A 27,381-nucleotide genomic window follows, 5' to 3' on the forward strand; every position below is an offset into this window, starting at 1 on the left:
CAAGCAGGCTTCTCTACGATGAGTGTTATCCTACATTGGAGGGCACTCATAAAGGGTGGCAATCGGAGAAGACAGTGAAAGAGGACACTCTGGCCAGGGCCGAGGTTGTAGAGAAAGAGAAGGAAGCCAAACAGGTTAAGCTTAAACAACTCAGAGAGGAAATGGCTACCTTCGGGGTCAAGGAAAGGGAGTTCCTTGACAAGCTTAAAGCAAGTGAGGTCGTGCGAGCTAAGGCTAAAGCCGAGGCAACTGAGGATGATAAGAATTTGGCACAACAATGAGGTGCCAATAACAAACTGAATTCCGAGCTTTCCATGGCTCAAAAAGCTGCCTCTGATTGGGAGGCCAAGTTCAAGCAGTCCTCGCTCGACCTTGCCTAAGAGGTGGAAGGTCGATGGAAGGCCGAAGCTGAGGCCGGGCAACTCAGACTTCAAATTGAGGAGTTGAATGAGGCCATCACTACTCCGGCTTGGCAGACGTCGGTCTTCCTCATATAAAAGTTGTAGGATGTTGCAACCCTCAATCGACTTCTCTTTCCTTCTGCGAGCTTATCAGAGAGAGGTTAAAAGGATAAAGGTCGAAGCTCAAGGAATGGCCTACGTATACTCGGATGACTTCGAGGATGATAACGAGGGCCAGGAAGAGGTCGAGGAAGGCGGAGAGGAGATTAGTCCTAAACAAGAAGTCGAGGATCCAACTCTCCTGTCTACACTTCCCCCAAGAGTTGTCGACCTACCCCTGGGCGAGGCTTCCAATCTTAAAGAGGTCGTTACCCTTCCTTCCGTCGAGGATCCGTCTCTTCCAGTTGGTGACGATCTCCTTAAACCAGTCGAGGTTGATGCCCCGCTCCTCCAGCTACCTGAAAGATCATATATTTTTTCTTTTTTTCTTTTTATTTTTTTATTAGAATGTAATAGAACTTTATTAATGAAAAGAAGATATTTCAATATATCCTCATCGAGCAAAATTTTTTATAATCCTACAGAATCATTTCCATCATCCAAATTGGACTTGTAATAGATGATCTAAATTTGCTCCAAGTTATGCATAGCTCTTTTCTTGAAGAGCTTTTTCAGAAATGTGCAAGGAAATCTTATGCAACAATCAACTCCAATTTCAGATCCATCGTCCGTTTCGAGTTTTGGTTGCCAGCTTAAGGCCGATTTCCTTCGACATATTTTTCTTGAATTTTTTCAAGTTTAACTTCGCCAATTTGGGATATTTCACCTTTATATAGTTGGATTTTGGTGTGGCCTTTTAAGATAAGCTGCCTTTTTCCCAGATGCTTGACTTTGAGTTTTCTTTTTTTTTTAATGCTATCATGTAGGTTGTGATCTTTGAAGCGATGAATAAATGCTAAACAAGTTAAAACATCGATAATGAACAAAGGAAGATTATGAACAATACCTCTTTTATTGATAAAGCATTTTATTCGTGAACGACCTTACAATAAATGATTAAAAGAAAGACATAGGTGGAACCCGAGGTACTCATTGGTAATACCTTCGCAAACGACATTCCAGGCTCATAGTATTGCTTCGTTGTTAAGGTGTTCCAAGTGGAAAGATCCTGGTGCGAGTTTTTCAGAGATCCTGAAGAAACCTTCCTATTGGGGCCTAAGTGGCCCCAAGTTCAGGTTTTGGGTACCCTGGACGACCTTCCTGAGAACTAGGTCACATATTTCAAAGTTTCTACTTTTGACTTTAGTGTTGAAGTATCATCTGGCTCACTGCTGATATGAGGCAAGCCTTAACTGAGACTTGGCCTGGTGCTCTTCGATTAGGTCTAGCCTCAGGTGGAGAAGGTCTTCATTTACTTTCTCATTGAAGACTTCCCTTCGGAACGAACTAATTGCCACTTCAACAGAGGTCATTGCTTCACACTTGTATGATAGAGAGAACGGGGTTTTGTTAGGAAACGATCTAAACCCATGGCAGCGGAAAACAAAAATAAAACAGCGATCGATTCCATTTTAAGCCAAGATCAGGATACAGATATTACAGATAATATGTTAAATCAAATATTCTGCAGAATATGAAAGATCAAAGTAAAGATTGGAGTTCATAAGCACGTTTGGAGGTTCCTTCAAACTTGTCTATGACTAGGTTCGCTACCGATTCAAAGTAGAATCGAACCAGTGGTAGTCCACACGAAGATAACCCAGAGAGCTAAAGAGGGATTTGCTAGATCCTCTTTAGCCTTAAGAACCAAATAAATTTGATTCAATGAAAATAAAGTGGCGTGGGGTAGAGAGAAAGGGGCTGGAGCTTTTCAATCAATGAATATAAAATGACTTAATGAAAAGTGTTTTTTAATTCATAGAACACATGCACTTATATAGTGCATGTGAAACCTTATTCCACTTAAGAATAGGCTTAGACACCAACCCAAACAGCCCCTATTAGATTTTTTTTATTTTAATTATTATTATTTCAATTCAATTCAATTAATAAACGTAAAAAATATATTAACATTTAACAATAACAATAACAATAATTCATTTAAATATATGCGTACACATATTTAAATATAATCTCACTTATTTAATTTTAATATCAAATTAAATAAAGGCAACAACCTCAGCAAATTTAATTGCACTGTGAGATTACCAAAATACCCTTTTGCCTAAAAAGACGAAAACACCTTTTACACAAACTGATTCTTAAATTATCTTCTATGTGTGTGACCCGTAGGCTCCTCATCATATCGGCAGTGTGTAGTATCGCGATTAATACGAATTAATCGCCTCACTACACACAGACCAAGATTGGCCTTTAGCAAAACATCATGGCCACCCGATAGATTTGGATTCAGCGAAGTGGCTACCTGTCAATGATATGGTTACCGTGTAATTCAATCCTTTCAGCATCTATTATCTCTTCGAGACCGAGGCACAGAAATGATGTCAACCTCAATTACTCTCGATCTGTATGTATTCAGTTACTAGACCAATGACCGAAATTATAAACTGGATTGAGCAACAACTCAATCTTACTGTGGCCACAGTTTTAGTGTCATTGTCATTTACTGAATTGCGCCGTGAGATAACTTATCCCGTACCCGGGAGTGATGAATCCTTCGATCCACCATAGTCTTAACACACTCCTTGATGTAGCCAATCACTATCGTATTGACAGCTTTGAATAGAACTGTGTTGGGCTAGTGTCAAACTACACCAATCGGTGTATAAGGCGCTCTGGTGATCTCAAGTCTAAGGATCACATGTACCACCATTCGTTAGAGGATTTGTTCCATAGACACTAGGGTTACCATCCATATGGAATCCTCTAGTGGGTCAGTCCAATGAACTTGCCTACAACAAGCACCCATGTGTTGCACCAGGTTATCTCCAAACAACCTTGACAAATGAGATCAGTCATTTCCCTTAGATAGGGTCGTTCAACATTATGATAGCCTTACCGTATTATCTGTGCTATTACTTCAGAATAATACTGGGGTTGCAAACGTTTCTAGAATGGCTACCATATGTGCTCATAGGGTTCTCACTATCAACATTTAAAATACTTGATACAATCGTCACGATTCTACCATTCCAAGGACATATATCAATACATACAATATGATTTACGCGATATAGTATAAAATTCCTTTTATTCATTATTGAACATTATTACAAATAGTCAATTCTACAATAATTGATTGGCTCTAGGGCACCAACTCTAACAGGTTACACCAATCGAACTCTTGGCTATCGTTTTGTAGGACCATAAGGCTTCGGGCAACTCTTCAGCCCATCTTCCCTTTAAGGCGTCAAGCTTCTTTTTAGTGGTGTGCTTCATGACCTTGTTTACAGCTTCCACTTGACCATTAGCTTGAGGCCAATAAACAACGGTGAAGCTCTTCTTAATGCCGAGTTTCTCGCATAAGAATCTGAAGTCTTCATTGTCGAACTGCTTCCTGTTGTTGGTTATTATGGTGTGGGAGATTCCAAACCGTCAAATGATGTTTTTGTAGAAAAAATCCTTTAGCTTGTTCGATGTGATGGTAGCCAAGGGTTCGGCCTCTGCCCACTTGGTGAAGTAGTCAACGGTAACTACTGCAAAATTAGGTCGATGCCCCAGATTGTAAATGGCCAAGGGCTTGTTAGAGTAGTCAATTCTTGAGGTGGGGCTCGCGTAGTATCTACAAACCTCTGGCATCTATCACTTTTGCGCACATAGTCTGCTGCATCATTGAAAACTGTTGGCCAATAATACCCTTGGTGAAGCACTTTGTATGCTAGAGATCTTCCTCTTGCATGGTTCCTATAAATTCCCTATGGATCTCCCTCAGAACATAATCCGCGTCCTCGTGGTCGATACATCGCAGCAACGATACATTGAATCCGCATTTGTATAATTTATCATTGGTGAGTGTGTATTGAGCTGCCTTTGTGTAGAGTGTTCGAGCTTCAGTTCTCTTTTCTAGCAATGTAACATCCCTTAGGTAGGCAGTGATTGTGTCCATCCAACTGTATCTCTGACTCGTTGCTAAGACTGGTTCTTGTGGAGCGGAGATGTTTGGTCTTGGGAGGAACTTAACTGGAATGGAATTAGTTTTAACTTGGTTCAATACAAAGGCTAAGAAGGCTAAAGCATCAAATATCGAGTTCTTCTCCTTTGGGAGCTGGAGAATTGTGAAGGATCTGAATTGCTTGAGCTCGGTTTCCACTAATTGGAGGTAGGACGCCATCCTATCTTCTTTCATCTGGTATTCCCTAGTAATTTGGTGGACTATGAGTTGTGAATCACTCTAAATTTTAATGGACTCGTCCCCCATTTCCTTGGCGAGGTGGATCCCTGCGATCAACGTCTTGTACTCAACCTTGTTGTTAGAGGCGGCAAACTCGAATCTTACTGCGACTTTGATTAGGTTTCCCTCTAGACTTTCGAGCAAAAACCCTGCTCCTGTCCCTTTCTCATTCGAGGAGCCATCCATATATAGAGTCCATTGCCATAGGTCATTGAGCTTTGGTTTCTGTTACTTGACTTCTCTAAAGGTATTTGCCCTTGGTGGGCTTAGTTCACCTTTCGGCTGATAGGAGAATTCTGATATGAAATCTGCCAAGACTTGACATTTAATTGCTGTCCTCGGGACGTACTTGATATCGTGCTGACTCATTTCCATTGTATAGTGGATCAGTCTACCTGATGTCTCGGGCTTTTGCATTATTTTCTTTAGGGAAAAATTGGTCAGCACGTGAATGAAGTGCGCCTAGAAATAAGGCTGCAGCTTCCTAGCAGCGATGATAAGGGCAAAGGTGAGCTTCTTTATTTCAAGGTATCTCATCTCAACATCGAGCAGCCTCTTGCTCACATAGTATACCGACCATTGCATTCCTCTTTCTTCGCATATCAATGCCGTACTGACAGCGGACTTCGATACCGATAAGTATAATAGCAATGGCTCACCCTTGACGGGCTTTGACAACAAAAAAGGTTGTCTTCGATGTTTCTTCAGCTCATGGAAGGCTCTTTCACACTCCTCTGTCCACTTGAAACCTTTCCTCCCCTTCAAGGTCTCAAAGAATGGTAAGCATCTCTTTGTGGCTCGGAGACAAACCTGCTGAGTGCGGCCACACGCCCCGTCAAGTTCTATACCTGCCTTATACTAGTCGGGCTTTTCATATTGAGCAGAGCTTGAATCTTCTCTGTGTTGGCTTCTACACCCCGTTGGTTTACGAGGAAGCCCAAAAATTTTCTTGCTCACCCTAAAAGCACATTTTAAGGGATTGAGCTTCATTTGATATCTCTTGAGGATGTTAAACATTTCCCTTAGATGCTCAATATGGCTTTTGACCAATTTTGACTTGACGAGCATGTCATCAATGTATACCTCTATAGTCTTGCCAATTTGATAGGCGAACATCTTATTTACCAAATGCTAGTAGGTTGCCCCAACATTCTTGAGGCCAAATGGCATAACTCTGTAACAATAAATTTCACAATCAGTAATAAATGAGGTATGTTCCTCATCAAGCTAGTATATTGGGATTTGGTTATATCCCGAGTACGCATTCATAAAGCTAAGTAGTGCATTTCCCGCTGTCACATCTACAAGTTGGTCGATCTGTGGTAACAAAAAACTGTCTTTTGGACAGGCTTTATTTAGATCCATGAAGGCGACGCAAGTTCGCCACTTGCCATTCAACTTCTTAACCAGGATTAGGTTGGCAAGCCAATCCGACTACTTCAATTCCCTAATGAAGTTGATATTCAAGAGTTTGTCAACTTCATCCTTGAGTGCTTTGGAGCACTCTGCTTCCATAGACCTTCTTCTCTACCTTATCGGCGGAGCTTTCAGGTCAATGTTCAACTTGTGATACATTACCTCGAGACTGATCCCACCATATCCGTATGCACCCATACAGAAACGTTGAGGTTTTTCTTCAAAAACCCCACCAGGCTGTAGACCACGTCTTTGCTCAGGCTACTGCCAACTTTTAGTATGTAAGTTGGATCTTCCTCACTGACACATATTTCCTGCAGCTCTTCCATTGGCCTTGTTGCGGGCTCCTTTTTATGGATGCGAGGATCAATGGTATCCTCGAGAGGCCTAGGGTTTGGCTCAGATTTTTCAATAACCATTGTTCTTGGGAGCGGCTATTTATGTGCAACATTTATAGTCCAGTTGTAACATTCCTGAGATTCCTTTTTGCAGCTTATGACTGTTGCGACTCCCTTGGGAGTCGGAAACCTCATTACTTGGCAGCGCACTGAAGTGACTGCGCTAAAATTGTCTAAGAACAGTCTTCCAAGGATGACCTTGTACGTGGTTGGGCAGTCTACCACTAGGAATTCAGTCATCATCAATCTGATTTTGGGCTCTGCCCCTAGAGTTACTGGGAGGTCGATTGTCCCCTTGGGAATCAAGCTGCCCCCAGTGAATATATAGAGTGGTGAAAGGCTCGCCCTCAAATCTCTCTCTGTGAACCTTATTCCTTGGAAAGCTTCCAAGAAAATGATGTTCGCTGCACTCCCATTATTGACAATCACCCTTAGCACTTTGGTATTGTCGATTTTGGCTGCGATTACGATCGCATCATGATTGTGGCGAGGGGATTCTTTGCATTCCTCGACTATGAATCCTACTACCTTGTTCTTTTGTCTAGGTCACTTAGACAACTTCTGTTCACAGCTCATTATCCGGGGACCAAGTTTGTTCTGGCCTCTCGAGCATATTGCTCGTGAGCGCGCCTTAAGTTCCCCGATATATCGGGCCCCCCGTAGATCATGCCCACCAGGACTTCATTGTTGGTGTTTGACGGAGCTTGCTGAACCTGGTTTTGGACTTGGTTGTTTTGGTCACTAGGATTTTTGCGAGCTAGTGCCACCTTAACAAATTTTTTTAAGTGGCCCCTTCTTATCAGGTCTTCAATGGCATCATTTAAAGCCCAACACTTGTTTGTGTTGTGCCCAACGTCCCGTTGCTATAGGTAATACTTTTGCCGATCTCTTCTGCCTATAGCCCCCCTCATTCTTTCTAGAGCGGGCAGTCCCTTCGCCTCACAAGAGACTTCGTAAATGTGGGCTATGTCTTGCGTGAGGGGGATATATTCTACATATCGTGGGAAGGGTTGTCTGTCCTTGCGGTTATCTGTTCTTTGTCTTTTTTGGGACCTGTTGCAATCCCTATCATTACAGTCTTGGCCCTTGCGCTTGTCTGGTGGGCAATCCTGTTGCTTGTTTGGGCCTCCTCGGGTCAAGTTTCTGGTCAATGCTGCCAGCGAGCTTTCTACCCATTGGTGTTTTACAGCCATTTGGTAAAACTTGGTTAGGATCACGTGATCTTCACTCTAGAGTTCTTTCCACAGCTCCGTGTTTGGCCTGATCCCTACAATCAACAAAGTTTAGATAGACTTTTTGGGTGCATCCGTAACCTTCACTTGTTTGTTCTGGAACCTCGTTAAATATGAGGTCAGTGTTTTGTCTCTCTCTTGACGAATGTTGCTCACGTAGCTGAGCGACATTGCGAACTATCTCCTCGCTTGAAATTGCTGTAAGTACAGTGAAGAGAATTGTTGCCAGGAACTGATGGAGTTCGCCTTAAGTCTAATGTACCACCTCTTGGCATCCCCTACCAATGTGATTATGAAGTAACGACACTTCACCAAGTCACAAACCTAGTGTAGCTCCATCAGGTCATTGAAATTGTTGAGGTGGTCTCTAAGGTTCCCTTTCCCGTCAAACTTACTCTCTGGCGTCTTGAATCCTTGTGGAAGTAAGGCCTGGTGAACCTCCTCCATGAAGGGGGAACTCACTATTTCTTCCATCGCGCTGTTTTGGCAGGCCTTTAGATTGTTGAGCATTTTTTGCACATGATTTAAATCTTCATTGTGGTTACCCTGGTTGGCTTTGTTTAACCTTACTTTGAGCAAGTGAGTTTGCAAGTCTGTGGCTTGCGAAGCCCCTCCATTATACGCATTGATGCTTGAAATTGAGTCATGATGGCTAGGTTGATAAGTGCTATCATGCTCATGGGTGTGTTACTTGCGACGTCGATTATAACTGGAATGTCAGTCACTGTCGGATTGGCGCACATGACTCATCTAGCGAGCCTGCGAGGATTAAGCTTGTCTTGGGTGTGGGTTAAGACCGGCATGCTAACTCTGGGGATATCGTCGAGCGTCTTGGGGGTGACCGCTGCTTTCGTTCTCACCCAGTGGTTGCTTCCTTGGCCGCCTCCCAAGGTTAGTTTTCTAGCAGGATTCACACTCGTGAGCAAAGTGGAGTTTATGATGTTGGGGGTATCGGTCGCCACTTGGCGCCGATGAGCCGAACTGGCCACCTGCTGAATTCATACCTATTGGGGTGGCACTAGTGAAGCGTGGCTGATCAAGGTTCTAAGCAGTTGGTTGCTGATTTCTCAGCTCAGCCATGTTTGTTGCATCACTTGTGCAACCATTGTTCTGATTATCTCCACCAACTAGCCGTTTTTGGGGTTTGACATCCTTGCCCCTTGATTATTCGTGACGTACTGAGTTAGCGGCACAGGTGGTCGATGTCCAGCGGCGTCTTATTGCACCTTTTGATGGGTGGTTTCCATGTTTCCACGTTTTCGTGGATTCTGGTGATGGTCTTTGATTTGGTACACACTATTCTGATCCTGGATTGAGTAGGTTTCTATGGCCATTCACTAGAATTTCTGAGATGTTGGCGGGGCCCTCCTTTTAGCACCAACATATTGATATAGAAATCTGCACCAATTAGAATGATCTGATCGACCTTAGCGGGTTCGAAACTAATGTGTGCGTGATTATAGATAATTAGCAATGAGAAAATGATAAAGGTAAAAAGTAAATGACAAAGAGATTTTTAAAGTGGTTCGGCGAGATAAACTCTTGAGCTCTTGAGCCTACGTCCACTGTTCTTATATTTGTTGTGAGAGCTTACAATATGAGTTCTATGAGAGTTTTCTAACCCCTTTTTCATCATTTGAAGGGGGTATATATACAACAATTGTACAAAGGAAAGACCAAAAATAAAAGGATCACAATTGATTTGAAATGCAACTCCGATATTCTCATGATTGGGCACTGTGATTGAACAAAGATTGTTGTTAATCTGATTCCTCCCGAGATATCTGGGATCTGGAGTTATCTGGGAATTGGTTGAATGATTGCACGGATTGTTCGCGACTAGCTTGTGCTAGGTCAAGCTAGAGATCGACGAGCTTACGCTGGGTTGGACAATCGTTGGAGTTGAGTTGGTTCTTAATCGAGCTACATCCTCGCGATAGCCTAAGCTTGGTGGAAAAATCAAACACAACACTCGGCAACCAAACGAAGTGCGAATTCTAATCATTCTCCACTTTTCATATAAATTGACTAACACAAAGTTGAGCTTCTGCCAAGCTTTAGCTAGCCTTTTATGTGCCGAGCTTGAGCTCAAGCTCAAGATCTCAAGCCCGACCAAGCTCGAGCTCAAGATCTCAAGTTTGGCCGAGCTCGAGCTCAACACTATAGCAACCGAGCCGAGTTCAAGCAACCAGATACTTAGCTTAGCTTGACTCGTTTACACCTCTACTTTCGGGTAATGACAAGGAGTATAAGGTTATTCGCTGGGGATGTTATATTAATGGAAAAAAAGATTATCTTGAAGATTATTAGGAATATTTAGGGAAATGTGCTTGGTTGGTTGGAATAAATTGGTGACTATGTTATATTAATATGTTTGGTTGGGAGGAATAAATTGGTGGGTAGGTTATTTAAATTACGAAATTGTCCTCTAATTAAATATATATCAACCCATTTAAGATGAATTTGCGTACAAATAAAGAAACCCACTGGACTTTGAGGGCCAGCACCTCCCCAACCCGTTTCCTTTTTTAACAATTTACGAATGATCCAGATAGATCCTTCCATTCTCTTTTATTCTTCATACTCTCTTACTATAATCGAATTCAGCTCCTAATCAATCAACACTTGCCATTTGTCACTCTCTCATAAACCTAACACCACCCACACCTCACGCATATAGTCTGATAATTAGTCCCTCATTCCCTTTTTTACACCTTTATTTTTCCTCCCATACACTAATGTGTTATTGGTCTCATCACACTCATAACAGCAATCACCATTCACCAAATCAAAATCAACACAACAATCACCATTCACTAAATCAAAATCAACACAGTAACATCACAATATCCCTCATAACAACAATCACCATTCACCAAATCAAAATCAACACAACAATCACCATTCACCAAATCAAAATCAACACAGCAACATCACAATATCCCTCATAACAACAATTACCATTCACCACTAAATCATCATAGCAATCACACTTCTAACATTACTTGCAATTCACCATTAAAACAAACAAATCAATAAACTAATAAAACCTTTAATGACAGGTGAAGCACTAAAAAAACTATATATTTACAAACCTGCGGATATATGTTGGAGGGTCAAACAATCTACTCAATCCCTTCAGATGAAGAGATAGGAAGGGTAATCTCCAGTGGTTCCTCATCCGTCTAAAACATATATAGGAAAAAATCAGAAAGTTTAAGGTTAGAGTAAAAGAAAAGTATATTCAAAATAAATGAGACATAAAACAGTAATAATTTAAGGGTTAATTGAACTTACTTCGTTAATCTTCGTTAGTCCGAGGAGATTGCAACACCAATCACCTCTACATAGTAGTGCTTGCACTATGTCCGGAGACAGTTGAGATCTGTAATTGTCAATAACTCTACTTCCCGCACTAAAGGTAGCCTCTGAAGCCACCGTGCTAATAGGAACGATAAGTATATCATGAGCCACCTTACATAACACTGGATATTTCAAACTATTTGCTTGCCACCACTTTAAAGCATCGAACGCCTCATAATCCACCTGACACTTATAACATGACTCTTCGAAATAGGAATCTAACTTTGATTTTTTCGGGGTAATAGTTTCAATTACGTCCGCATAATTTATTAAATCTGACCAACCAGAAGAGTCATCATTTGCATTCGTCCCATTCCTACTCCCACTCCCCCTAACCTGCCTGGTTGTAGGCATATGTCGAACAACAAATGATTGATTGTCGACCACATATTCCCTATACAACTCGTACAAGGCATCCTGAACTGTTGTAGAATGAGCCCGTGCTTCAAGATTACCATAAATCTTGGGGAAAGCATAGTCCAACACTCTCATTTTGCACGTAGGGTTTAGAACAACAGCTATAGACATCAACAAATTGCACTCCCCCCTATATTTATCAAATTTCCCTTTCATCTTCCTCACCATGGTCCTCACCAATTCACTTTCATCCTCAACATGTTTATCCAACAAAACTTTCACCTTACAAATCTTGACAAGAAATCTATTTGATGTTAGATATTCAGACCCTGAAATGATGTTAGTGGTAACATTGAAAACATTCAAAATTTCACAAACTCTCTCTATTTTATCCCAATCTTCATCAAGGGCACAAGAAGTGAAATGCTGGTCTCTTTCAAAGTATCTTGGAAACACCCTTTGGAATTTTAGTGCAGTTGCCAACATCTCATAAGTTGAGTTCCACCTCGTTTTACAATCCAATATCAACTTTCTATGAGGCAACTACAATTGCTGCACAATTTCTGAAAAGATTTGTTGTCTACTCTCTGATTGATTGATGTAGTAGACACTATCACGGACGTCTTTGATAATGTGTCTAATCTGATTAAGACCATCTTGCACCATTATATTTAATATGTGGGCGCAACACCTAACATGAAACAACTTTCCCCCACAAAGAAGCTTCTTGGTTACATAAAAGTTTTCCTTTAGAACCTTGATTGCCATGTCATTAGTGGACGCATTATCAATTAATATCGTGAAGACTTTGTTCTCAATTCCCCATTCTGCAAACAGTTAAATATGCTATCAGCAATCTAGACACCACCGTGAGGAGGCGGTAAACGAACAAAACTAAGCACATGTTTGTTCAACCTCCAATTAGTATCTATCCAATGCCCCGTCACAACCATGTACTCAAGTTTCTAATTACTTGAATTCCATAGATCAGTAGTCAAACTAATTCTATCAATAATCTTCAAAACAGCCTTCAACCTCTTCTTTTCCATTTCATACACCTTCAGACAATCATTTTTACTTGTGAAGCGTGATATTTTTTCTCAACTAGGCGTCCCATATTTTAGCAAATTATTAAAACCCTCTTACTCGACAACTTTAAATGGGTGCTCATGCATAAGCACCCATTGCGCTACTAGTTCCCTCATTTGAGCCATCTCAAACTTCCCACCTATAAGAGGAGGCAGCGAACTACCTGTCGCCATTGCATCTGTAGCTGGAAAGTTCAACTGTTGTTGTTGATTATTGAAAACCCTTCGCCTTAGACACCCCTTCAAATGTCTAGCAAATTGAGTAGTGCTTCCAGTTGCATTAATGGACACTTTGGCCTTACAATGGATGCATTATGCCTTATTCGTATTGTCGGGTTAAAGAACCTGTCTAAATTCTACCCATATAGGAGATGTCTTCGCTCTTTTCTTCCTTTGGAATGGTTATCAACATCATCATTTTCTTTTTGAACAACCAGACTAGTACCACAAGTTGCATTTACAGTTGGATCCGGATTACTTGTTAGGGTTTGAACTGGTGAACTTGAGTCAATCAATGTGGGTCGGCTACTAGATGAGCCTTCCATACCTATAATGGAAGAATAAAGCAACTATTTGCATTTATACGAAATATAAAAATCAAGCAACTATATATGTAATTGAATGCATTTCAACCTATTAAAGTACAAGAATGATGTGATTGTAACTGTGTAACATGACTGATAATGATAGGAACCCTGATTGTTTCCACTTCCAGAATTCAATGACTAATGCAAAATTGATTTTTCCAAATCTAAACCGGCCAAGTAGATTACTCTAAATCAGTAGACTTACAATTTCCCCCTAAACCCAAACTCTCAACTCCAACACAAAGATGACGCAAAACCAAACAAACTAAAACTACAAGTTTGCAACCAAAATCATCCAAAATGACATAACAACAAAAAAGCTTCCAAAATCCAAACTTTCAACTCTAGCACAAAGATAATGCAAAACGAAAACTGCAGCTTTAAAAAAAAATTAACAAATTCATTTAAACTCACTTAACAACCGGATTGGGTCAAGATTAGTAGCTTTAGCACGATGGAGATGACAACGATAGCGAATGGTAGCGGAGAAGTGGTCGACTATGGCGGCATGACTAATTTACAAAAATGGTTTTCAGTGGTGATTTTTGAATGGGATGTTTGGGTATTTTAGAGCTAAGGAAGTGATTGGAGAGTCCACAATGATCGTGACGGTGTATGACAGTGGTAGAGTCATCGTCAGTGACAGCATGGGGGAGAGATTTGATTTTTGATGTCGGGGTCTCGAGGACTTAGAGTTAGGGTTCAGTTGAATAAAAAATCCCAAATTGATTTGGGTTTATCGTTTATGTCTGAAGTGTGAATGAGGGTTGTTTGTCATTTTTAATTAAAACAACGTTTAAAATCTTGCAAATTGGCCCTCAGAGCTCATTGAAGCTCGCGAGCCTGACGAGCCAAGCTCGGCTTGATACTATTTACGAGTCACTCGAGCTTGCGCTCGACTCGACTGGCTTTGAGTCGAATTTGAGCTTTTGACGAGCCAAGCTCGAGTAGCTCGCGAGCTACTCGACTTGTGTCTCATCCCTATCAGCAACCACTGTTGGCCGCCAGCAACTGGCAACCTAACGATGTATGAGAGCCTGTAAATGGCCTATGTGCTCTGATCTGGCCGGAAATGGCCAGATCGTGACATATCTGGTCATTTTCGGCCAGATCTGTCGATCTAAACCCTAATCTGTTATGATCTGGTCGTTTTTTCGGCCAAATATGTTATGATCTGGCCATTTTCGACCAGATCTCTAGCCGAAAATTTCCATATCGGTGCACAGCGGCCATTTCTGGCCTTCAGTGCATCGTTCCACCGACGGTGATGGCTAGCTGGCCAGCAGTAGGTGGGTGGGGGTGGTGGCTTGGGTGGGTTGTAATTTGTTTTGAATTCAAGGGTAATTTTGTCTAAAAAGTTAATTAATTAGTAAAAACCAGATTCATGTAAATTGATTTTAAAAGAAGGGCATTATTGTCCAAAATTTTTATTAATAAGGGATAAAATTATAACAAAAATAAGATAACCAAGTAATCTTACAATAACTACGAAAATAGAGGTAATCAAATTACCTCCAATATTAAAAACAGTAACTACTATTGGTAATAAAAGATTATAAGAATCTTATATTACTTGACAAACAAAAGAGGTAATCAAGTAATATAAGATGACATAATCTAAGTAATCCTATATAACCCCCAACCAAACGCCCCCAAAGGGTTTAGAGATAAACCTCAAAGGGTTTACAAAATTCTCTCTTATTTATTTAATAAACTTAATTTCATTTTCTTATAGGAGATTGTTTAGTATTAAATCATCCATGCCTTGAGAAAGTATTAAATACCCCCATAATAAGGTGTTTTAATACTTTATGAAAGAGGTAGATGAGTTTAATCTTAAGCGATCTAAAAAAGGAAAGAGAAATGAAGTCTTATGTAATATGAAAATTATGCTTAGACTTTTGTAACATAATTTCTTAACTTAAACTAAGACAATAAATTTACAATCCTCCTTTTAAATCTAATATTTAAACTTATTCAAACACTATTGTTCCAAACTTTATTGTTCCAAACTTTATTGTTCCTTATTTAGAAGAAACTCTAATATACAATCATTCATTGTCACTACTCAAACTTCAATTCAAGGACAATGATGAAAACCTCAATCTTTTGAGATACTAAAATCAAAGTTTAACCAATATTATTGTATTTTATTTATTTATGCTTTCATCTTTGTTGGTGGTATTTTTTTCCCTGAAAATATTCTTAATGTATTCTTTGGGTTCAAGCCTCTAAACACGCATTGGGTCTCATAGGTGTACCGGGATTAGGCCAAACGTGATAGCAGTCAGCAGGGGAGGAGGTCCAGGGAATTGGAAACCCGAGGGGAGATACTAAGCCTCCGTTTGGTTGGTTTTTGGGAATACTATTATTAGTATTCCCAAAAAAGTTAAACAGTAAAATGCCCAAAAACTCACAATATTATCCAATATTATTCAACTTTTTTTAAACCCTCTAATTTTGTTAATTTAATTAAATACCCCTAAATATTTTTTTTTCAAAATTGCAAAAACACCCCTAAACCCACATTATACCAAATTCTGGCCACCACTGCCGAAAGTTGGCCAGAATATAGTAGGATGGCACACTACCGGCTGGATCTTGCCGGTAGTGCTCTGATCTAGCCTTTTCCGGTTAGATCCATGGTGGATCTGGCTGGAAAATGCCAGATCTAAGGTTTTGACGATCAGATCTTTGGCCGTAACCAGACGTCAACGATGGCTAACATATGGTCGTCGTTGACCATCAACGACGGCCATATCTTTGGCCATCGTTGACGAGCAAATGCGGCCAGATCTAGCCGTAGATCTGGCCTTTGCCGGCCAGATCCACCATGGATTTGGCCGGAAAAGGCCATATCGGCGCACAACTGGCAAGATCCAGCCGGTCATGCGTCGATACGGCGACTCCGGTCATCCTCCGGCGATGGTGGCCAGCTGTCCGTATTTGATGAATGGGTTGGGGGTGTTTTTGTTAATTTTTAATGTTTTATTATAGGGGTATTTTGTAAAAAAACAAACATAGGGGGGTATTTATAATTTATAAATCCTACATCGTAATACCCGTCCAATTCAACTTTTTTTTAACTTTTTTCAAAAAAAATTTCCTGAAAACGTAAAAATGTGAACCAAACGGAGCCTACAAATTTGTGAAAATGTGGGAGGAATTACTAAAGCGGAAACCTCATAGGCCTTTAAAAATTAACCAAAAATTTAAATATTAGCAGAAGGTAGCATGTTACCCAAGTTACCGGTTGCCTCTTTATCAAACGTGAGATTCCTTCGGTATTCTTTCATCTACCNTTTAAAACCCGTCACAAAAGTCATCTTTCTTTCTTCCTCATTACAAGCTACAATCCTGAAAATGTAAACAAACCCACTCTGGTTGCAAACATATTGTCACTCACGAAGCTCTGGCCATGGACTTAAGACAACGTGGATACCCCACGCGCGGCTGGGATGGTCTGCACGCCATGCCTCCGCCACCGCCGCCGCCGCCGCCGCCGCCAGTTCCTCCACCAATGCCATCCGTCTACAACATAATCCCAATCCACGACTTCTTAGTTGAACATCCATCTCTAAGATACCCGGAGGTGCGTGTCGTGGCGGCGGCGTTACGTGACGTGGTTGACCTTCGGAAACCGCGATTCATGGTTCTTCCCCCGAACATGGACCTTATGGACTGGCTAGGTTCCTTGTTCGGTTTCCAGAACGACAACGTAAGGAACCAGAGGGAGCACCTTGTGCTTCACTTGGCCAACGCTCAAATGCGTCTCCAGTCAGCTTCTGCGTCTCCGGGCCTGCTGGACCCGAATGTCCTCAGGAGGTTCCGCCGGAAATTGCTCCACAACTACAGTTCGTGGTGCTCGTTCTTGGGACGTAAGTCACAAATCCATCTTTCGAGTCGCCGAGATGAAAAGAATCTCCGGAGAGAGCTGCTTTATATTTCGCTTTTCTTGTTAATTTGGGGTGAGTCAGCAAATTTACGTTTCGTGCCCGAATGTATTTGTTACATTTATCATCATATGGCTATGGAATTGAACTATTTTCTTGATGAAAAACCTGATGAGAATACTGGTCAGCCATTTTTACCTACTTATTCTGGGGACTATGCGTTTTTGAAGTATGTGGTTACGCCAATTTATCAAACTATTAAGACTGAGGTGGAGATTAGTAGGAATGGGACGGCGCCACACTCAGCTTGGAGGAATTATGATGATATAAATGAGTATTTTTGGAGTAGGAGATGCTTTAAGGGGCTGAAATGGCCTATTAATACTGGGAGTAATTTTCTTTATATGGACCATACGGTTAGTAAGGCTAGTAGAGTGGGGAAGACAGGGTTTGTGGAGCAAAGATCGTTTTGGAATGTGTTTAGGAGTTTTGACAAGCTTTGGGTTTTGTTGATATTGTTTTTTCAGGCTTCTATTATTGTTGCTTGGTCAGGTACCGATTATCCATGGCAAGCATTGGAATCGCGCGATGTTCAGGTGGAGTTATTGACTCTTTTTATCACTTGGAGTGGACTTAGATTTTTGCAGTCAATACTTGATGCCGGGACTCAGTACAGTTTGGTTTCAAGGGAGACAGCATGGCTTTGTGTGAGGATGGTGTTGAAAACTCTTGTTGCTTTGACATGGACTATTGTTTTCGGAGTTCTATATGGGAGGATTTGGAGTCAAAAGAATGCTGATAGGAGGTGGTCATATGAGGCGAATAGGAAGGTTGTGGATTTTCTTGAGGCTGTGTTTGTATTTGTTATACCAGAGTTAATGTCACTTGTGCTTTTTGTTTTGCCTTGGATAAGGAATTGGATAGAGGAGTTGGATTGGCCACTTGTGTACTTGTTGACATGGTGGTTTCATACTAGAATTTTTGTGGGTCGTGGACTGAGGGAAGGCCTGATTAACAATATTAAGTATTCACTGTTTTGGATTATAGTATTGCTCTCAAAGTTTTCATTTAGTTATTTTCTTCAGATCAAGCCCCTTGTTGGCCCAACCCAGTCACTTTTGAAGGTAAAGAATGTGGAGTACCATTGGCACGAGTTTTTTGGTAGCACAAACAGACTAGGAGTAGTTTTGTTGTGGCTTCCGGTTATTTTGATTTATTTAATGGATCTACAAATTTGGTATTCAGTATTTTCATCCGTTGTTGGTGCAACAATTGGGTTGTTCTCACATTTGGGTGAGATTAGGAATATTGAGCAGCTAAGGCTTAGGTTTCAGTTCTTTGCTAGTGCCATGCAGTTTAACCTAATGCCTGAAGAGGAGCTCTTAGGTCCAAAGGCAACATTGGTGAAGAAGCTTCGTGATGCAATTCACCGATTGAAGCTGCGATATGGACTTGGTCTGGCCTACAGCAAGATTGAATCAAGCCAAGTGGAAGCTACCCGGTTTGCCCTAATTTGGAATGAGATAATATTGACATTCAGGGAGGAAGATCTTATCAGTGATAAAGAGCTTGAGCTCTTGGAACTGTCTACTAATTGTTGGGATATTAGGGTTCTTCGATGGCCATGTACCCTCCTCTGCAATGAGCTGCTGCTTGCTCTCAGTCAGGCAACTGAGCTGGCTGATGCACCTGATCGGTGGCTTTGGTTGAAGATATGCAAGAGTGAGTACAGGCGGTGCGCTGTCATTGAAGCTTATGATAGCATCAAGCATTTGCTTCTCACAGTTGTGGATTATGGTACAGAAGAGCATAAAATTATTAAAAAAAATTTCACAGAGATGGAAAACTACATGCAGGTTGAGAAGTTCACTGATACATACAAGATGGCAGTCCTACCACAAATTCATGCTAAATTGATATCGCTTGTTGAGCTTTTGATGAAACCAAAAAAGGATCTTAGTAAGGCTGTGAATGTGTTGCAGGCCTTATATGAACTTTCTGTACGAGAATTCCCTAAGGTGAAGCGGACTGTTGATCAACTTCGGCAGGAAGGTCTGGCCTCTCTTAGGTCAGCCTCGACCACTGACGGTGGATTGCTCTTTGAAAATGCTGTAAGGTTTCCTGATGCTGAAGATGCTTTCTTCTATAGGCAGCTACGACGTTTGCATACAATTCTTTCTTCAAGAGATTCAATGCACAATGTGCCTGTGAATATTGAGGCAAGACGGCGTCTTGCTTTCTTTAGCAATTCACTGTTTATGAACATGCCTCGTGCACCTTATGTTGAGAAAATGCTGGCCTTCTGTGTTCTGACCCCTTATTATGATGAAGAAGTGTTGTATGCAAAAGAAGGGCTTCGAAGTGAGAATGAAGATGGAATTTCCACCCTGTTTTATCTGCAGAAGATCTATGAAGATGAGTGGAAGAATTTCATGGAGCGGATGCGTAGAGAGGGCATGGAGGATGACAGTGAAATCTGGTCAAAAAAGGCAAGGGATCTCCGTCTTTGGGCATCGTACAGGGGGCAGACTTTATCCCGTACTGTGAGGGGAATGATGTATTACTACAGGGCTCTCAAGATGCTTGCTTTTCTTGATTCTGCATCAGAGATGGACATCAGGATGGGTTCACAACGTCTAGCTTCTCATGGTTCATGGAGCCATAACAAGGGTTCGGGTGGTACTAGGCTACAATCTTCAAATGAACTCCTTACGGCAGGAAGTGGTGTCAGTCTTTTGTTTAAAGGGCACGAGTATGGGAGCGCCCTGATGAAATTCACATATGTGATCACTTGCCAGTTGTATGGGCAGCACAAGGTAAAGAAAGACCCTCGTGCTGAGGATATTTTATATCTTTTGAAAAACAATGAAGCCCTTCGAGTTGCCTATGTTGACGAGGTTCGCTTGGGGTGGGATCTGGTTGAGTATTACTCAGTTCTTGTGAAGTATGATCAGCAGCTGCAGAGGGAGGTGGAAATCTATCGAATCAAGTTGCCTGGTCCTTTGAAGCTTGGGGAAGGCAAACCAGAAAATCAAAACCATGCTATAATCTTTACTCGGGGTGATGCTGTTCAAACCATTGACATGAACCAAGATAATTATTTTGAGGAGGCACTGAAGATGCGTAATTTGTTGGAGGAATTCAATAATTATTATGGTATTAGGAAGCCAACCATACTGGGTGTCCGTGAGAATATCTTCTCTGGTTCTGTGTCCTCTCTTGCTTGGTTCATGTCTGCCCAGGAAACAAGTTTTGTGACCCTGGGGCAGCGTGTTCTGGCAAACCCTTTGAAGGTACGGATGCACTATGGTCACCCAGATGTGTTCGATAGAATCTGGTTCCTGCCTCGTGGTGGGATTAGCAAAGCTTCTAGAGTGATCAATATAAGCGAGGATATATTTGCTGGCTTCAATTGCACACTGCGAGGTGGTAATGTGACGCACCATGAATATATACAGGTGGCAAAGGGAAGGGATGTTGGGTTGAATCAGATCTCCATGTTTGAGGCCAAGGTTGCTAGTGGCAATGGTGAGCAAGTATTGAGTAGAGATGTATACCGCTTGGGTCATAGATTGGATTTCTTTCGGATGCTTTCTTTTTTCTACACAACCGTTGGGTTCTATTTCAACTCATTGATCTTGGTCTTGACTGTTTTTACATTTTTATGGGGCCGTCTTTATTTTGCTCTCAGTGGAGTTGAGAAAGCTGCCATGAATAGTACCAACAATGCTGCCATGGGTGCGATTCTGAATCAGCAGTTTGTCATACAACTTGGTCTGTTCACTGCTCTCCCAATGATTGTGGAGAACTCTCTAGAGCATGGGTTTCTTCCAGCAGTTTGGGACTTCTTGACTATGCAGTTGCAACTTGCATCATTCTTTTTCACATTCTCTTTGGGAACCCGTTGCCATTTCTTCGGTCGGACTATTCTTCATGGTGGTGCTAAGTACCGAGCCACTGGGCGTGGTTTCGTGGTTCAGCATAAGAGCTTTTCTGAGAACTATAGACTGTATGCTCGAAGCCATTTTGTGAAAGCAATTGAGCTGGGTGTTATTTTGATAGTGTATGCTTTCCACAGTCCCCTGGCTAAGGAAACTTTTGTTTACATTCTCATGACCATCTCAAGCTGGTTCCTTGTGGTGTCGTGGATAATGTCTCCCTTTGTGTTCAACCCCTCTGGATTTGACTGGCTGAAGACTGTCTATGACTTTGAAGATTTTATAAATTGGATATGGTATAGTGGGGTGTTTACAAAAGCAGACCAGAGTTGGGAAACATGGTGGTATGAAGAACAGGACCATCTAAGGACAACTGGTCTTTGGGGAAAGCTGTTGGAGATTATTTTAGATCTTCGTTTTTTCTTCTTTCAGTATGGCGTTGTGTATCAGCTGGGCATTACTGGTGGAAAGACTAGTATAGCTGTTTACTTGCTATCTTGGATATACATGGTTGTGGCAGTTGGGATCTATGTGATCATAGCATATGCTCAAAATAAATATGCTGCAAAGGATCACATCTACTATCGTTTAGTTCAGTTGCTAGTCATTGTGCTCGTAATACTAGTGATTGTCCTATTGCTGGAGTTCACTAAATTTCAATTTATTGATCTTGTGACCAGCCTCTTGGCATTCATCCCCACAGGATGGGGCCTAATATTGATTGCCCAGGTTCTTAGACCTTTTCTGCAGTCCACTGTGGTATGGGATACAGTGGTTTCCTTGGCTCGGATGTATGATTTGCTGTTTGGAGTGATTGTCATGGCTCCTGTGGCATTTCTGTCATGGTTGCCTGGAATGCAGGCTATGCAGACAAGGATCCTGTTCAATGAAGCATTCAGCAGGGGTCTACAGATTTCTCGTCTTCTTTCTGGCAAAAAGTCTGTATGATTTTTCAGTAATTTTCTATCTCATTCTTTTTCTTAAACTTCTAGATATTAAACTTAGTTCTTGTCCACCACCGTTATAATTAACATGAGGTTGAAGTTTTTGCATTAATCAAAGTTTTACCTCTAAGTAAATCAACTGCAAATACTGTGTTTATTTAAGCTTATTCTGTGTTGAAGATTTGTCATATACAACTTCTTAGAACTTAATGTCACTAGATAAAATTGTTTACTATGCCACATAAGTGGAATTATTTTTATAGCAGGATCCTTCCTGTTTTAAAATAAAGATACAACAATGCAAAAACCTAATAATAATGTGTGTCTCTCTGGCACTTGCATTCATGTGAGAAAGTTGATCTTTCATGATCATGATTCCCACCCATGTGATTTAAATCAAATGCATCTTATTCTTAATTTATTGGTGAAAAACTCAGTATCTGTGTTGAGATTTAACCGCAAATTTGTTCTGTCATTCTGTGGTTCAAGTGAAAAGGTAAAATACGGATTATTCCATGCCTAGTTGGTCTTAGTGGGTTTTAGTTTTGGAATGTGTGGTTATGTGATGGGGTATATATTTTGGTTCAATGGTTGGACTGTTCTTTGATAAACTTTTCATGTAGGTTCATTCTTTGGTCTCAGGATGTTGAATTTTACTAGGGTTTCTACTGTTGAAGCCAAATATTAACATCTCAGTCCTCAAGAAATCCATTGATGGATCTAATTGGCTGCTACATTATTTTTATTGTTGAGGACCTGGATAGGGTTCCATTTTAAATTATGTTCTATACTTAAGTAACTTTTCTTTAGCCCTTAGGCTTGTTTAAAATTGCATATCTAATTTAATCCTATCTGCTTTTAGTTCATAAAATTCATTATTCTGTTGATTTCTGCAGATTATCACCAACTCATTACTCATAACACGCTTTCTCTAAACCAACTTCAAAACGTGTTTTATATTTTCAATTCATGTGTGTTACCTTTCTGGCAATTTTATCATACTGTTGTGGGTGATGGTAATTCTTTACTTCATGTTTCAGGTAATCCAGTGGGACCACTATGTTTAGCTAATACTGATATATCGACTGCCTATGTTTACACTGACTGTCATCCGTTTATTGCATGACTTTTGAGGAATTCGATTTTGCCTGCTTCAACTTCATGTTTTGGCTTTTTATTCGGCGAAATTTATATTATGCTTTGGGTCTTGTCCTGCACAGCGCACTTAGTGGTTGGTAGAGTAAAAACTTCTGGGTCAGTTATCTTGTTTTTTCTTCTGTACGTACATTGCCCTGTACAGTGTAGCTTCCATTGTAGTTTCCGAATATTAGGCAATGGCGTTTCCACTAATTATCAAATTTTTCATCAGCTTTATTTTGTATATATAACTGATAAAATCAATATTCCATTGTGCAACTTTCAACGGCATAAAGTTTCTGAAGCACTTGAGAAAATCCTCAGTGTTCCCCTGCATGTACAGGACTGCCTTAAATTCTTCAGAAGCTTTATTCCTCTTATAGACTTGTTGTAGAGAAACTGATTTAATGGCGCGTATTTGAACTTGAAATATAATGAAAGTCTGAAATAGTTATTTGGTAACAATTTGGATTTGTTTATTTACATAATTGAAATCTTTACGTTTTGCTAATTTGATTCTGCTATTTGGCATTTTGGCTGCCCTTTCTGGCATGCTTTCAAAAGTTCCCTCGTCTGCAACCACTGGAGACGAGAAAAATGAAGATGCAAAAAAATCCCATCAGTTCAATCATATGTTCACAGAAAGCCTGTGATTCTCCTCACATAATAAGGATCTTGAATTTTCCTTAATCCATCAAAGCCATGATAGTTGTTTTACAAACCTTTATCATAGCTCTTCCAAAAATATTTTAAAACAAGAAATTTCAGTTCCGCAACTGCACCCAACTCGTATCACAAACTACTCTCGTTTTCCAATTCAAGAGACGAAATAGCACTGTACACGTATGATGTATCACCATCAACTATTGTCATACAAATGAAGAGAGGCTAAATTCTCTCACCATCTTCAAATCCACCAAAACACATTTTTCTATCATGCATGCAAACCTTTGAGTTTGCAGTGAAATATAAAAGAAAAGATAAAAGATCTTATTACGACTATCCTGTGACTCATTCTACATGCATTATCTTGCAAGCTAAGATCATCGCATACAAATTTCTAACCATGCCTTTAATGAGACAAAGTGACCGCACCTGTCCTGAAAATTGGTTGTCACATTGGAAGAGCTTCAGCCACTGAAAGAAAATAATATTGCGATACCAAAGCTTTGGAATGGTTAATTTGAAATGGGCTTTTTAAGTATCATGAACTATAAGAGTGTTTCTGAATTGGTTCATGTTGCAATTCCACACTGTTAACTACAGGAACTTTCTCGTACACAGAACTCTGTCTAAACCTCTTGAGAAGAATGCATTGACCACCAAATTGCTGCTGCAAGTAAATAAGGGCAGCAAACAGCAGACCGCCACAGGGTATTGTGATGTCCCAGGCTGTCGAATAAAAGTCCAGTTTATGATTTGCATATATGTATGATAAATCAAGGTACCGAGTAGAACCATGAGCCCGGTACAAATCATATGCATGAGGAAGCAAACGGACAACAGTGGTTCCAATGTAAAAGGAAGCAGCAAGAGCCTTTTCTGTTGAGTTAAAGAACAAATTGAACAATATCTGCGGGAGCAAAAAGCCATCAAGGACCAAGCCAACATAAGATTTAAGATCACCCCAGAGAGAATGCTGCTGGTATGAGGGCCACCGGTTAGTTCGAGTATGGCGATTTATCATGTATGGCCGATGGTAAGTATTCCTTGATTGATACACAACCCAAGCAATCAAGCAACCAACAATATACAATGGTAAAGACACATACAAAACCCTTTTTTCAGAAATCCACAAGTCCTTTTGGCTTCCATCACCTTGTCTTGCAGACCAAGTGAGTTGAAGCAAACGGAACTGCAAAAGGAAAGCCACCATCGTTACCACCCTTACAATTATTTCATTTGATTCAAGCCACCCACCACTTCCAAGAAAAACATTCTGCTGGTTACGGTCTGTCTTGACTAAGGCCTCAAAGTTCAACAGTAAGGGAACCATGTATCTAAGAGTAAGAATAATGAGCATCACAACAGATATGACAGGAAGCACTTCAGGATGCTTCTTCACATAAAACAGCTGCAAGGCCACAAAGACACATGCAAGTGTATTAGAAATCAGAACCATAGTGATCTCTAAATCCATCCTCCAAATAGATTCTTTGGCTTGGCTAGCGTAAATCAAATTTGAAGACAACTGAAGATGTCCAAAATAAAGAGAGTCTGACTTCTCCCTTGTGCTAACAATTGATCCCTTGACATTGTCACTGCCCTCTGCATCCAGTGCACGGAATTGAATATTAATTGCAATCTCACAGTCCAGTGAATCATTTTTTGCCATTTTCTCTTTTCGATAACTTGACCCCAATTTCCGACACCCTATCATGCATAAGACACCTGTATCCCTATAATAAACTCCTTCAGCCGAAATTTCTACTGTTTCAGATATCTCACCACTGCCAAACTTGAAACGAAATGCAGGTGCAAAGCTCATCTTGTAGCTGATGTCCAGTATGTTGCTCTGGTTACTTGGCTGAAAAACAGATGCAGCTTGCTTCACCGATGATGGCAAATGTATGTGTGCAGATAGCTGATGCTCATATAACTCATCACCAATAAACAGTGGAGAAGAAAAACCCCGTGCTGTTTGTCCTTCGCCATTCCTCAATGATATATCGAACCTCATGTCTATAGACTGCCCGTTGGGGTATCTTTTTCCCTTGTGCTTAGCACTATTCTTACTTACACAAGATTTCTTAGCAATATCAACCACTGTATATTGGTATTTGAAACCCGGGAGACCCGCTAATACTTCCCGTGTACTTCCAAATCCTATTTTACTAAAATATCCTGGATCATTCTCCCTTTTGCTGCTCCAAATTTGACCCAGAATCGTACTCCTGTTCCTTAAGGAAAACACTGCAGGAAATCTCAAACTCAACTTAACCGTGCAATCTCCAATGTATGCATTTGTCAAAGATTCTGTAAAATTCAAGATTCGACACGCAACACCACGGAGCTGGTTCTTCTTCTCATCCCAAGCCCCCTCAGCAACCATTGTGGTGTGAGGATCAAAAGGAAACCTCGCACCCCTGAAAGTAGAGTTCCAAAAGCCCAATAATATCTGCATTTTCCCCTTATCCACACACCTAATCCCTTTAAAAGACATCAAACCCGGCGCATTACCAACAATCCCTCTAAGAGGATTGCAACTAACGTTATCACTATCACAATCACGACCATATTCCAAGTCAAAGTTAAAATTATACAAACCTAACACTGAACACACACCTTGATCCAAACTATCAAGAGATAAACTCTTTTCTTTATCATTTCTATCAACTAACTCATCACCAATTTCTTTATCTATCAATCCAAACTCGTAATTTCTATCATTAAACTGAACCACACCTAGTATCGAAAGCGGCTTAAAATAACTCCCACTACTCTCAACATCCAGACTCTCCAAAAGTCCACTTACCAAAGTATCAAAAACACTCAAATTCAAATGCTTCGAATAAATAAGCTTCAGAACAGCATTAAACGTCTCTAACTTACCGGAATTCAAATGACTCGATCCCGATCCAACCATACAGAGCTTCCCATCAGCTTCCGACCAGAACCCACTTAACCGAAAGCTAGCGACACCTCTCCGCACCGGATTATTCGGTCCTCGCACATTAACCTGCCGCAATTTCCGGAAGCCCACCGAATCAGCGTCATATTTTCTAGAGATCACGAGATTCAATCGAGCTTCAACACTTAAGACAGTACTATTAACAGTTGCGCGCCCAAATCGGGGACGAAGCGCGACGGAATTGGGCCAGTCGATCTGATTAGAATTGAAAAAAGGGTCGCCACCGGAGAAAAAAGCAATGGATAACCGGAGAGAAGCAGGGTAGGAGGAATATGACAAGGAGTTGGTGGGGTCGAGGGGATATTCCGGTACGATGTGATTGCAGTGTTTGGAGTATTGGATAGGTGGGTTTGAAATGTAAGAGTCGGCGGTTGTAACGAAGAAGGAGTCGGTGAAGAGGAGGAGAAATTGAAGGCATATTTGGGTTTTGGAAGGGTTTAAGTTTAATGGGTAAAGTTGAGGAGTGGTATTTGGTTCCATTGACGAGAGAGTGAGAAACTGAGCCAAACCGTTCGAGATCGATTTATAGGTGGCTCTCTGCCTTCTCCAAGAAGGTACAGAAAGAACAGAATTTCGTTTACACTACCATTCAAGCTTCAACTGACTTGAGCTAAAATAAAATGTTACCGCCAAATACGGCCAATA

General features: G+C 40.8%; 3 protein-coding genes and 1 non-coding gene across 6 annotated transcripts; 2 read left to right on the top strand and 2 right to left on the bottom strand.

Annotated features, from left to right (window-relative positions):
- Positions 1-10,923: 10,923 nt before the first annotated feature.
- Positions 10,924-12,004, bottom strand: LOC116125314 (zinc finger BED domain-containing protein RICESLEEPER 2-like). The gene is made up of 2 exons (XM_031411055.1): positions 11,096-12,004; positions 10,924-10,983 (listed from the first exon to the last, which is right to left on the bottom strand). The coding sequence occupies exons 1-2, from the start codon at positions 12,002-12,004 to the stop codon at positions 10,924-10,926; spliced, it is 969 nt and encodes a 322-aa protein (XP_031266915.1).
- Positions 12,005-16,501: 4,497 nt separating this feature from the next.
- On the top strand, positions 16,502-23,351 carry LOC116125270 (callose synthase 11-like). 3 transcript variants are annotated; one of them, XM_031411007.1, is made up of 3 exons: positions 16,502-17,161; positions 17,639-21,979; positions 23,009-23,351. In XM_031411007.1, exons 1-2 carry the CDS (start codon positions 16,612-16,614, stop codon positions 21,970-21,972), a joined length of 4,884 nt encoding a protein of 1,627 aa, XP_031266867.1. In that variant the 5' UTR covers positions 16,502-16,611; the 3' UTR covers positions 21,973-21,979; positions 23,009-23,351. The 3 variants fall into 3 exon arrangements, with proteins under 3 accessions (XP_031266867.1, XP_031266865.1, XP_031266866.1); XM_031411005.1 differs by having other exon boundaries at positions 16,502-21,979; XM_031411006.1 differs by having other exon boundaries at positions 16,502-21,962.
- LOC116125321 lies at positions 19,628-19,706 on the top strand. Its single transcript, XR_004127313.1, has one exon. It is a non-coding gene; the product is annotated as a small nucleolar RNA J33 (small nucleolar RNA).
- A 605-nt stretch (positions 23,352-23,956) lies between the features above and the next one.
- LOC116125271 lies at positions 23,957-27,331 on the bottom strand. Its single transcript, XM_031411008.1, has one exon. It carries the CDS (start codon positions 27,214-27,216, stop codon positions 24,310-24,312), a length of 2,907 nt encoding a protein of 968 aa, XP_031266868.1. The 5' UTR covers positions 27,217-27,331; the 3' UTR covers positions 23,957-24,309.
- Positions 27,332-27,381: the final 50 nt, after the last annotated feature.

The sequence above is a fragment of the Pistacia vera genome, unplaced genomic scaffold (assembly GCF_008641045.1).
Source record: "Pistacia vera cultivar Batoury unplaced genomic scaffold, PisVer_v2 Contig162, whole genome shotgun sequence".
In the NCBI taxonomy this organism is placed as follows: Eukaryota; Viridiplantae; Streptophyta; class Magnoliopsida; order Sapindales; family Anacardiaceae; genus Pistacia; species Pistacia vera.

Excerpts from the sequence above, each read along its gene's own strand:
- LOC116125270 (XM_031411005.1), top strand. The coding sequence starts at position 16,612 with ATGGACTTAAGACAACGTGGATACCCCACGCGCGGCTGGGATGGTCTG.
- LOC116125271 (XM_031411008.1), bottom strand. The coding sequence starts at position 27,216 with ATGGAACCAAATACCACTCCTCAACTTTACCCATTAAACTTAAACCCT.
- LOC116125314 (XM_031411055.1), bottom strand. The coding sequence starts at position 12,004 with ATGTTGGCAACTGCACTAAAATTCCAAAGGGTGTTTCCAAGATACTTT. Across the intron at positions 10,984-11,095 it reads GACTAACGAAGATTAACGAA|ACGGATGAGGAACCACTGGA; the intron begins GTAAGTTCAATT and ends TATATGTTTTAG.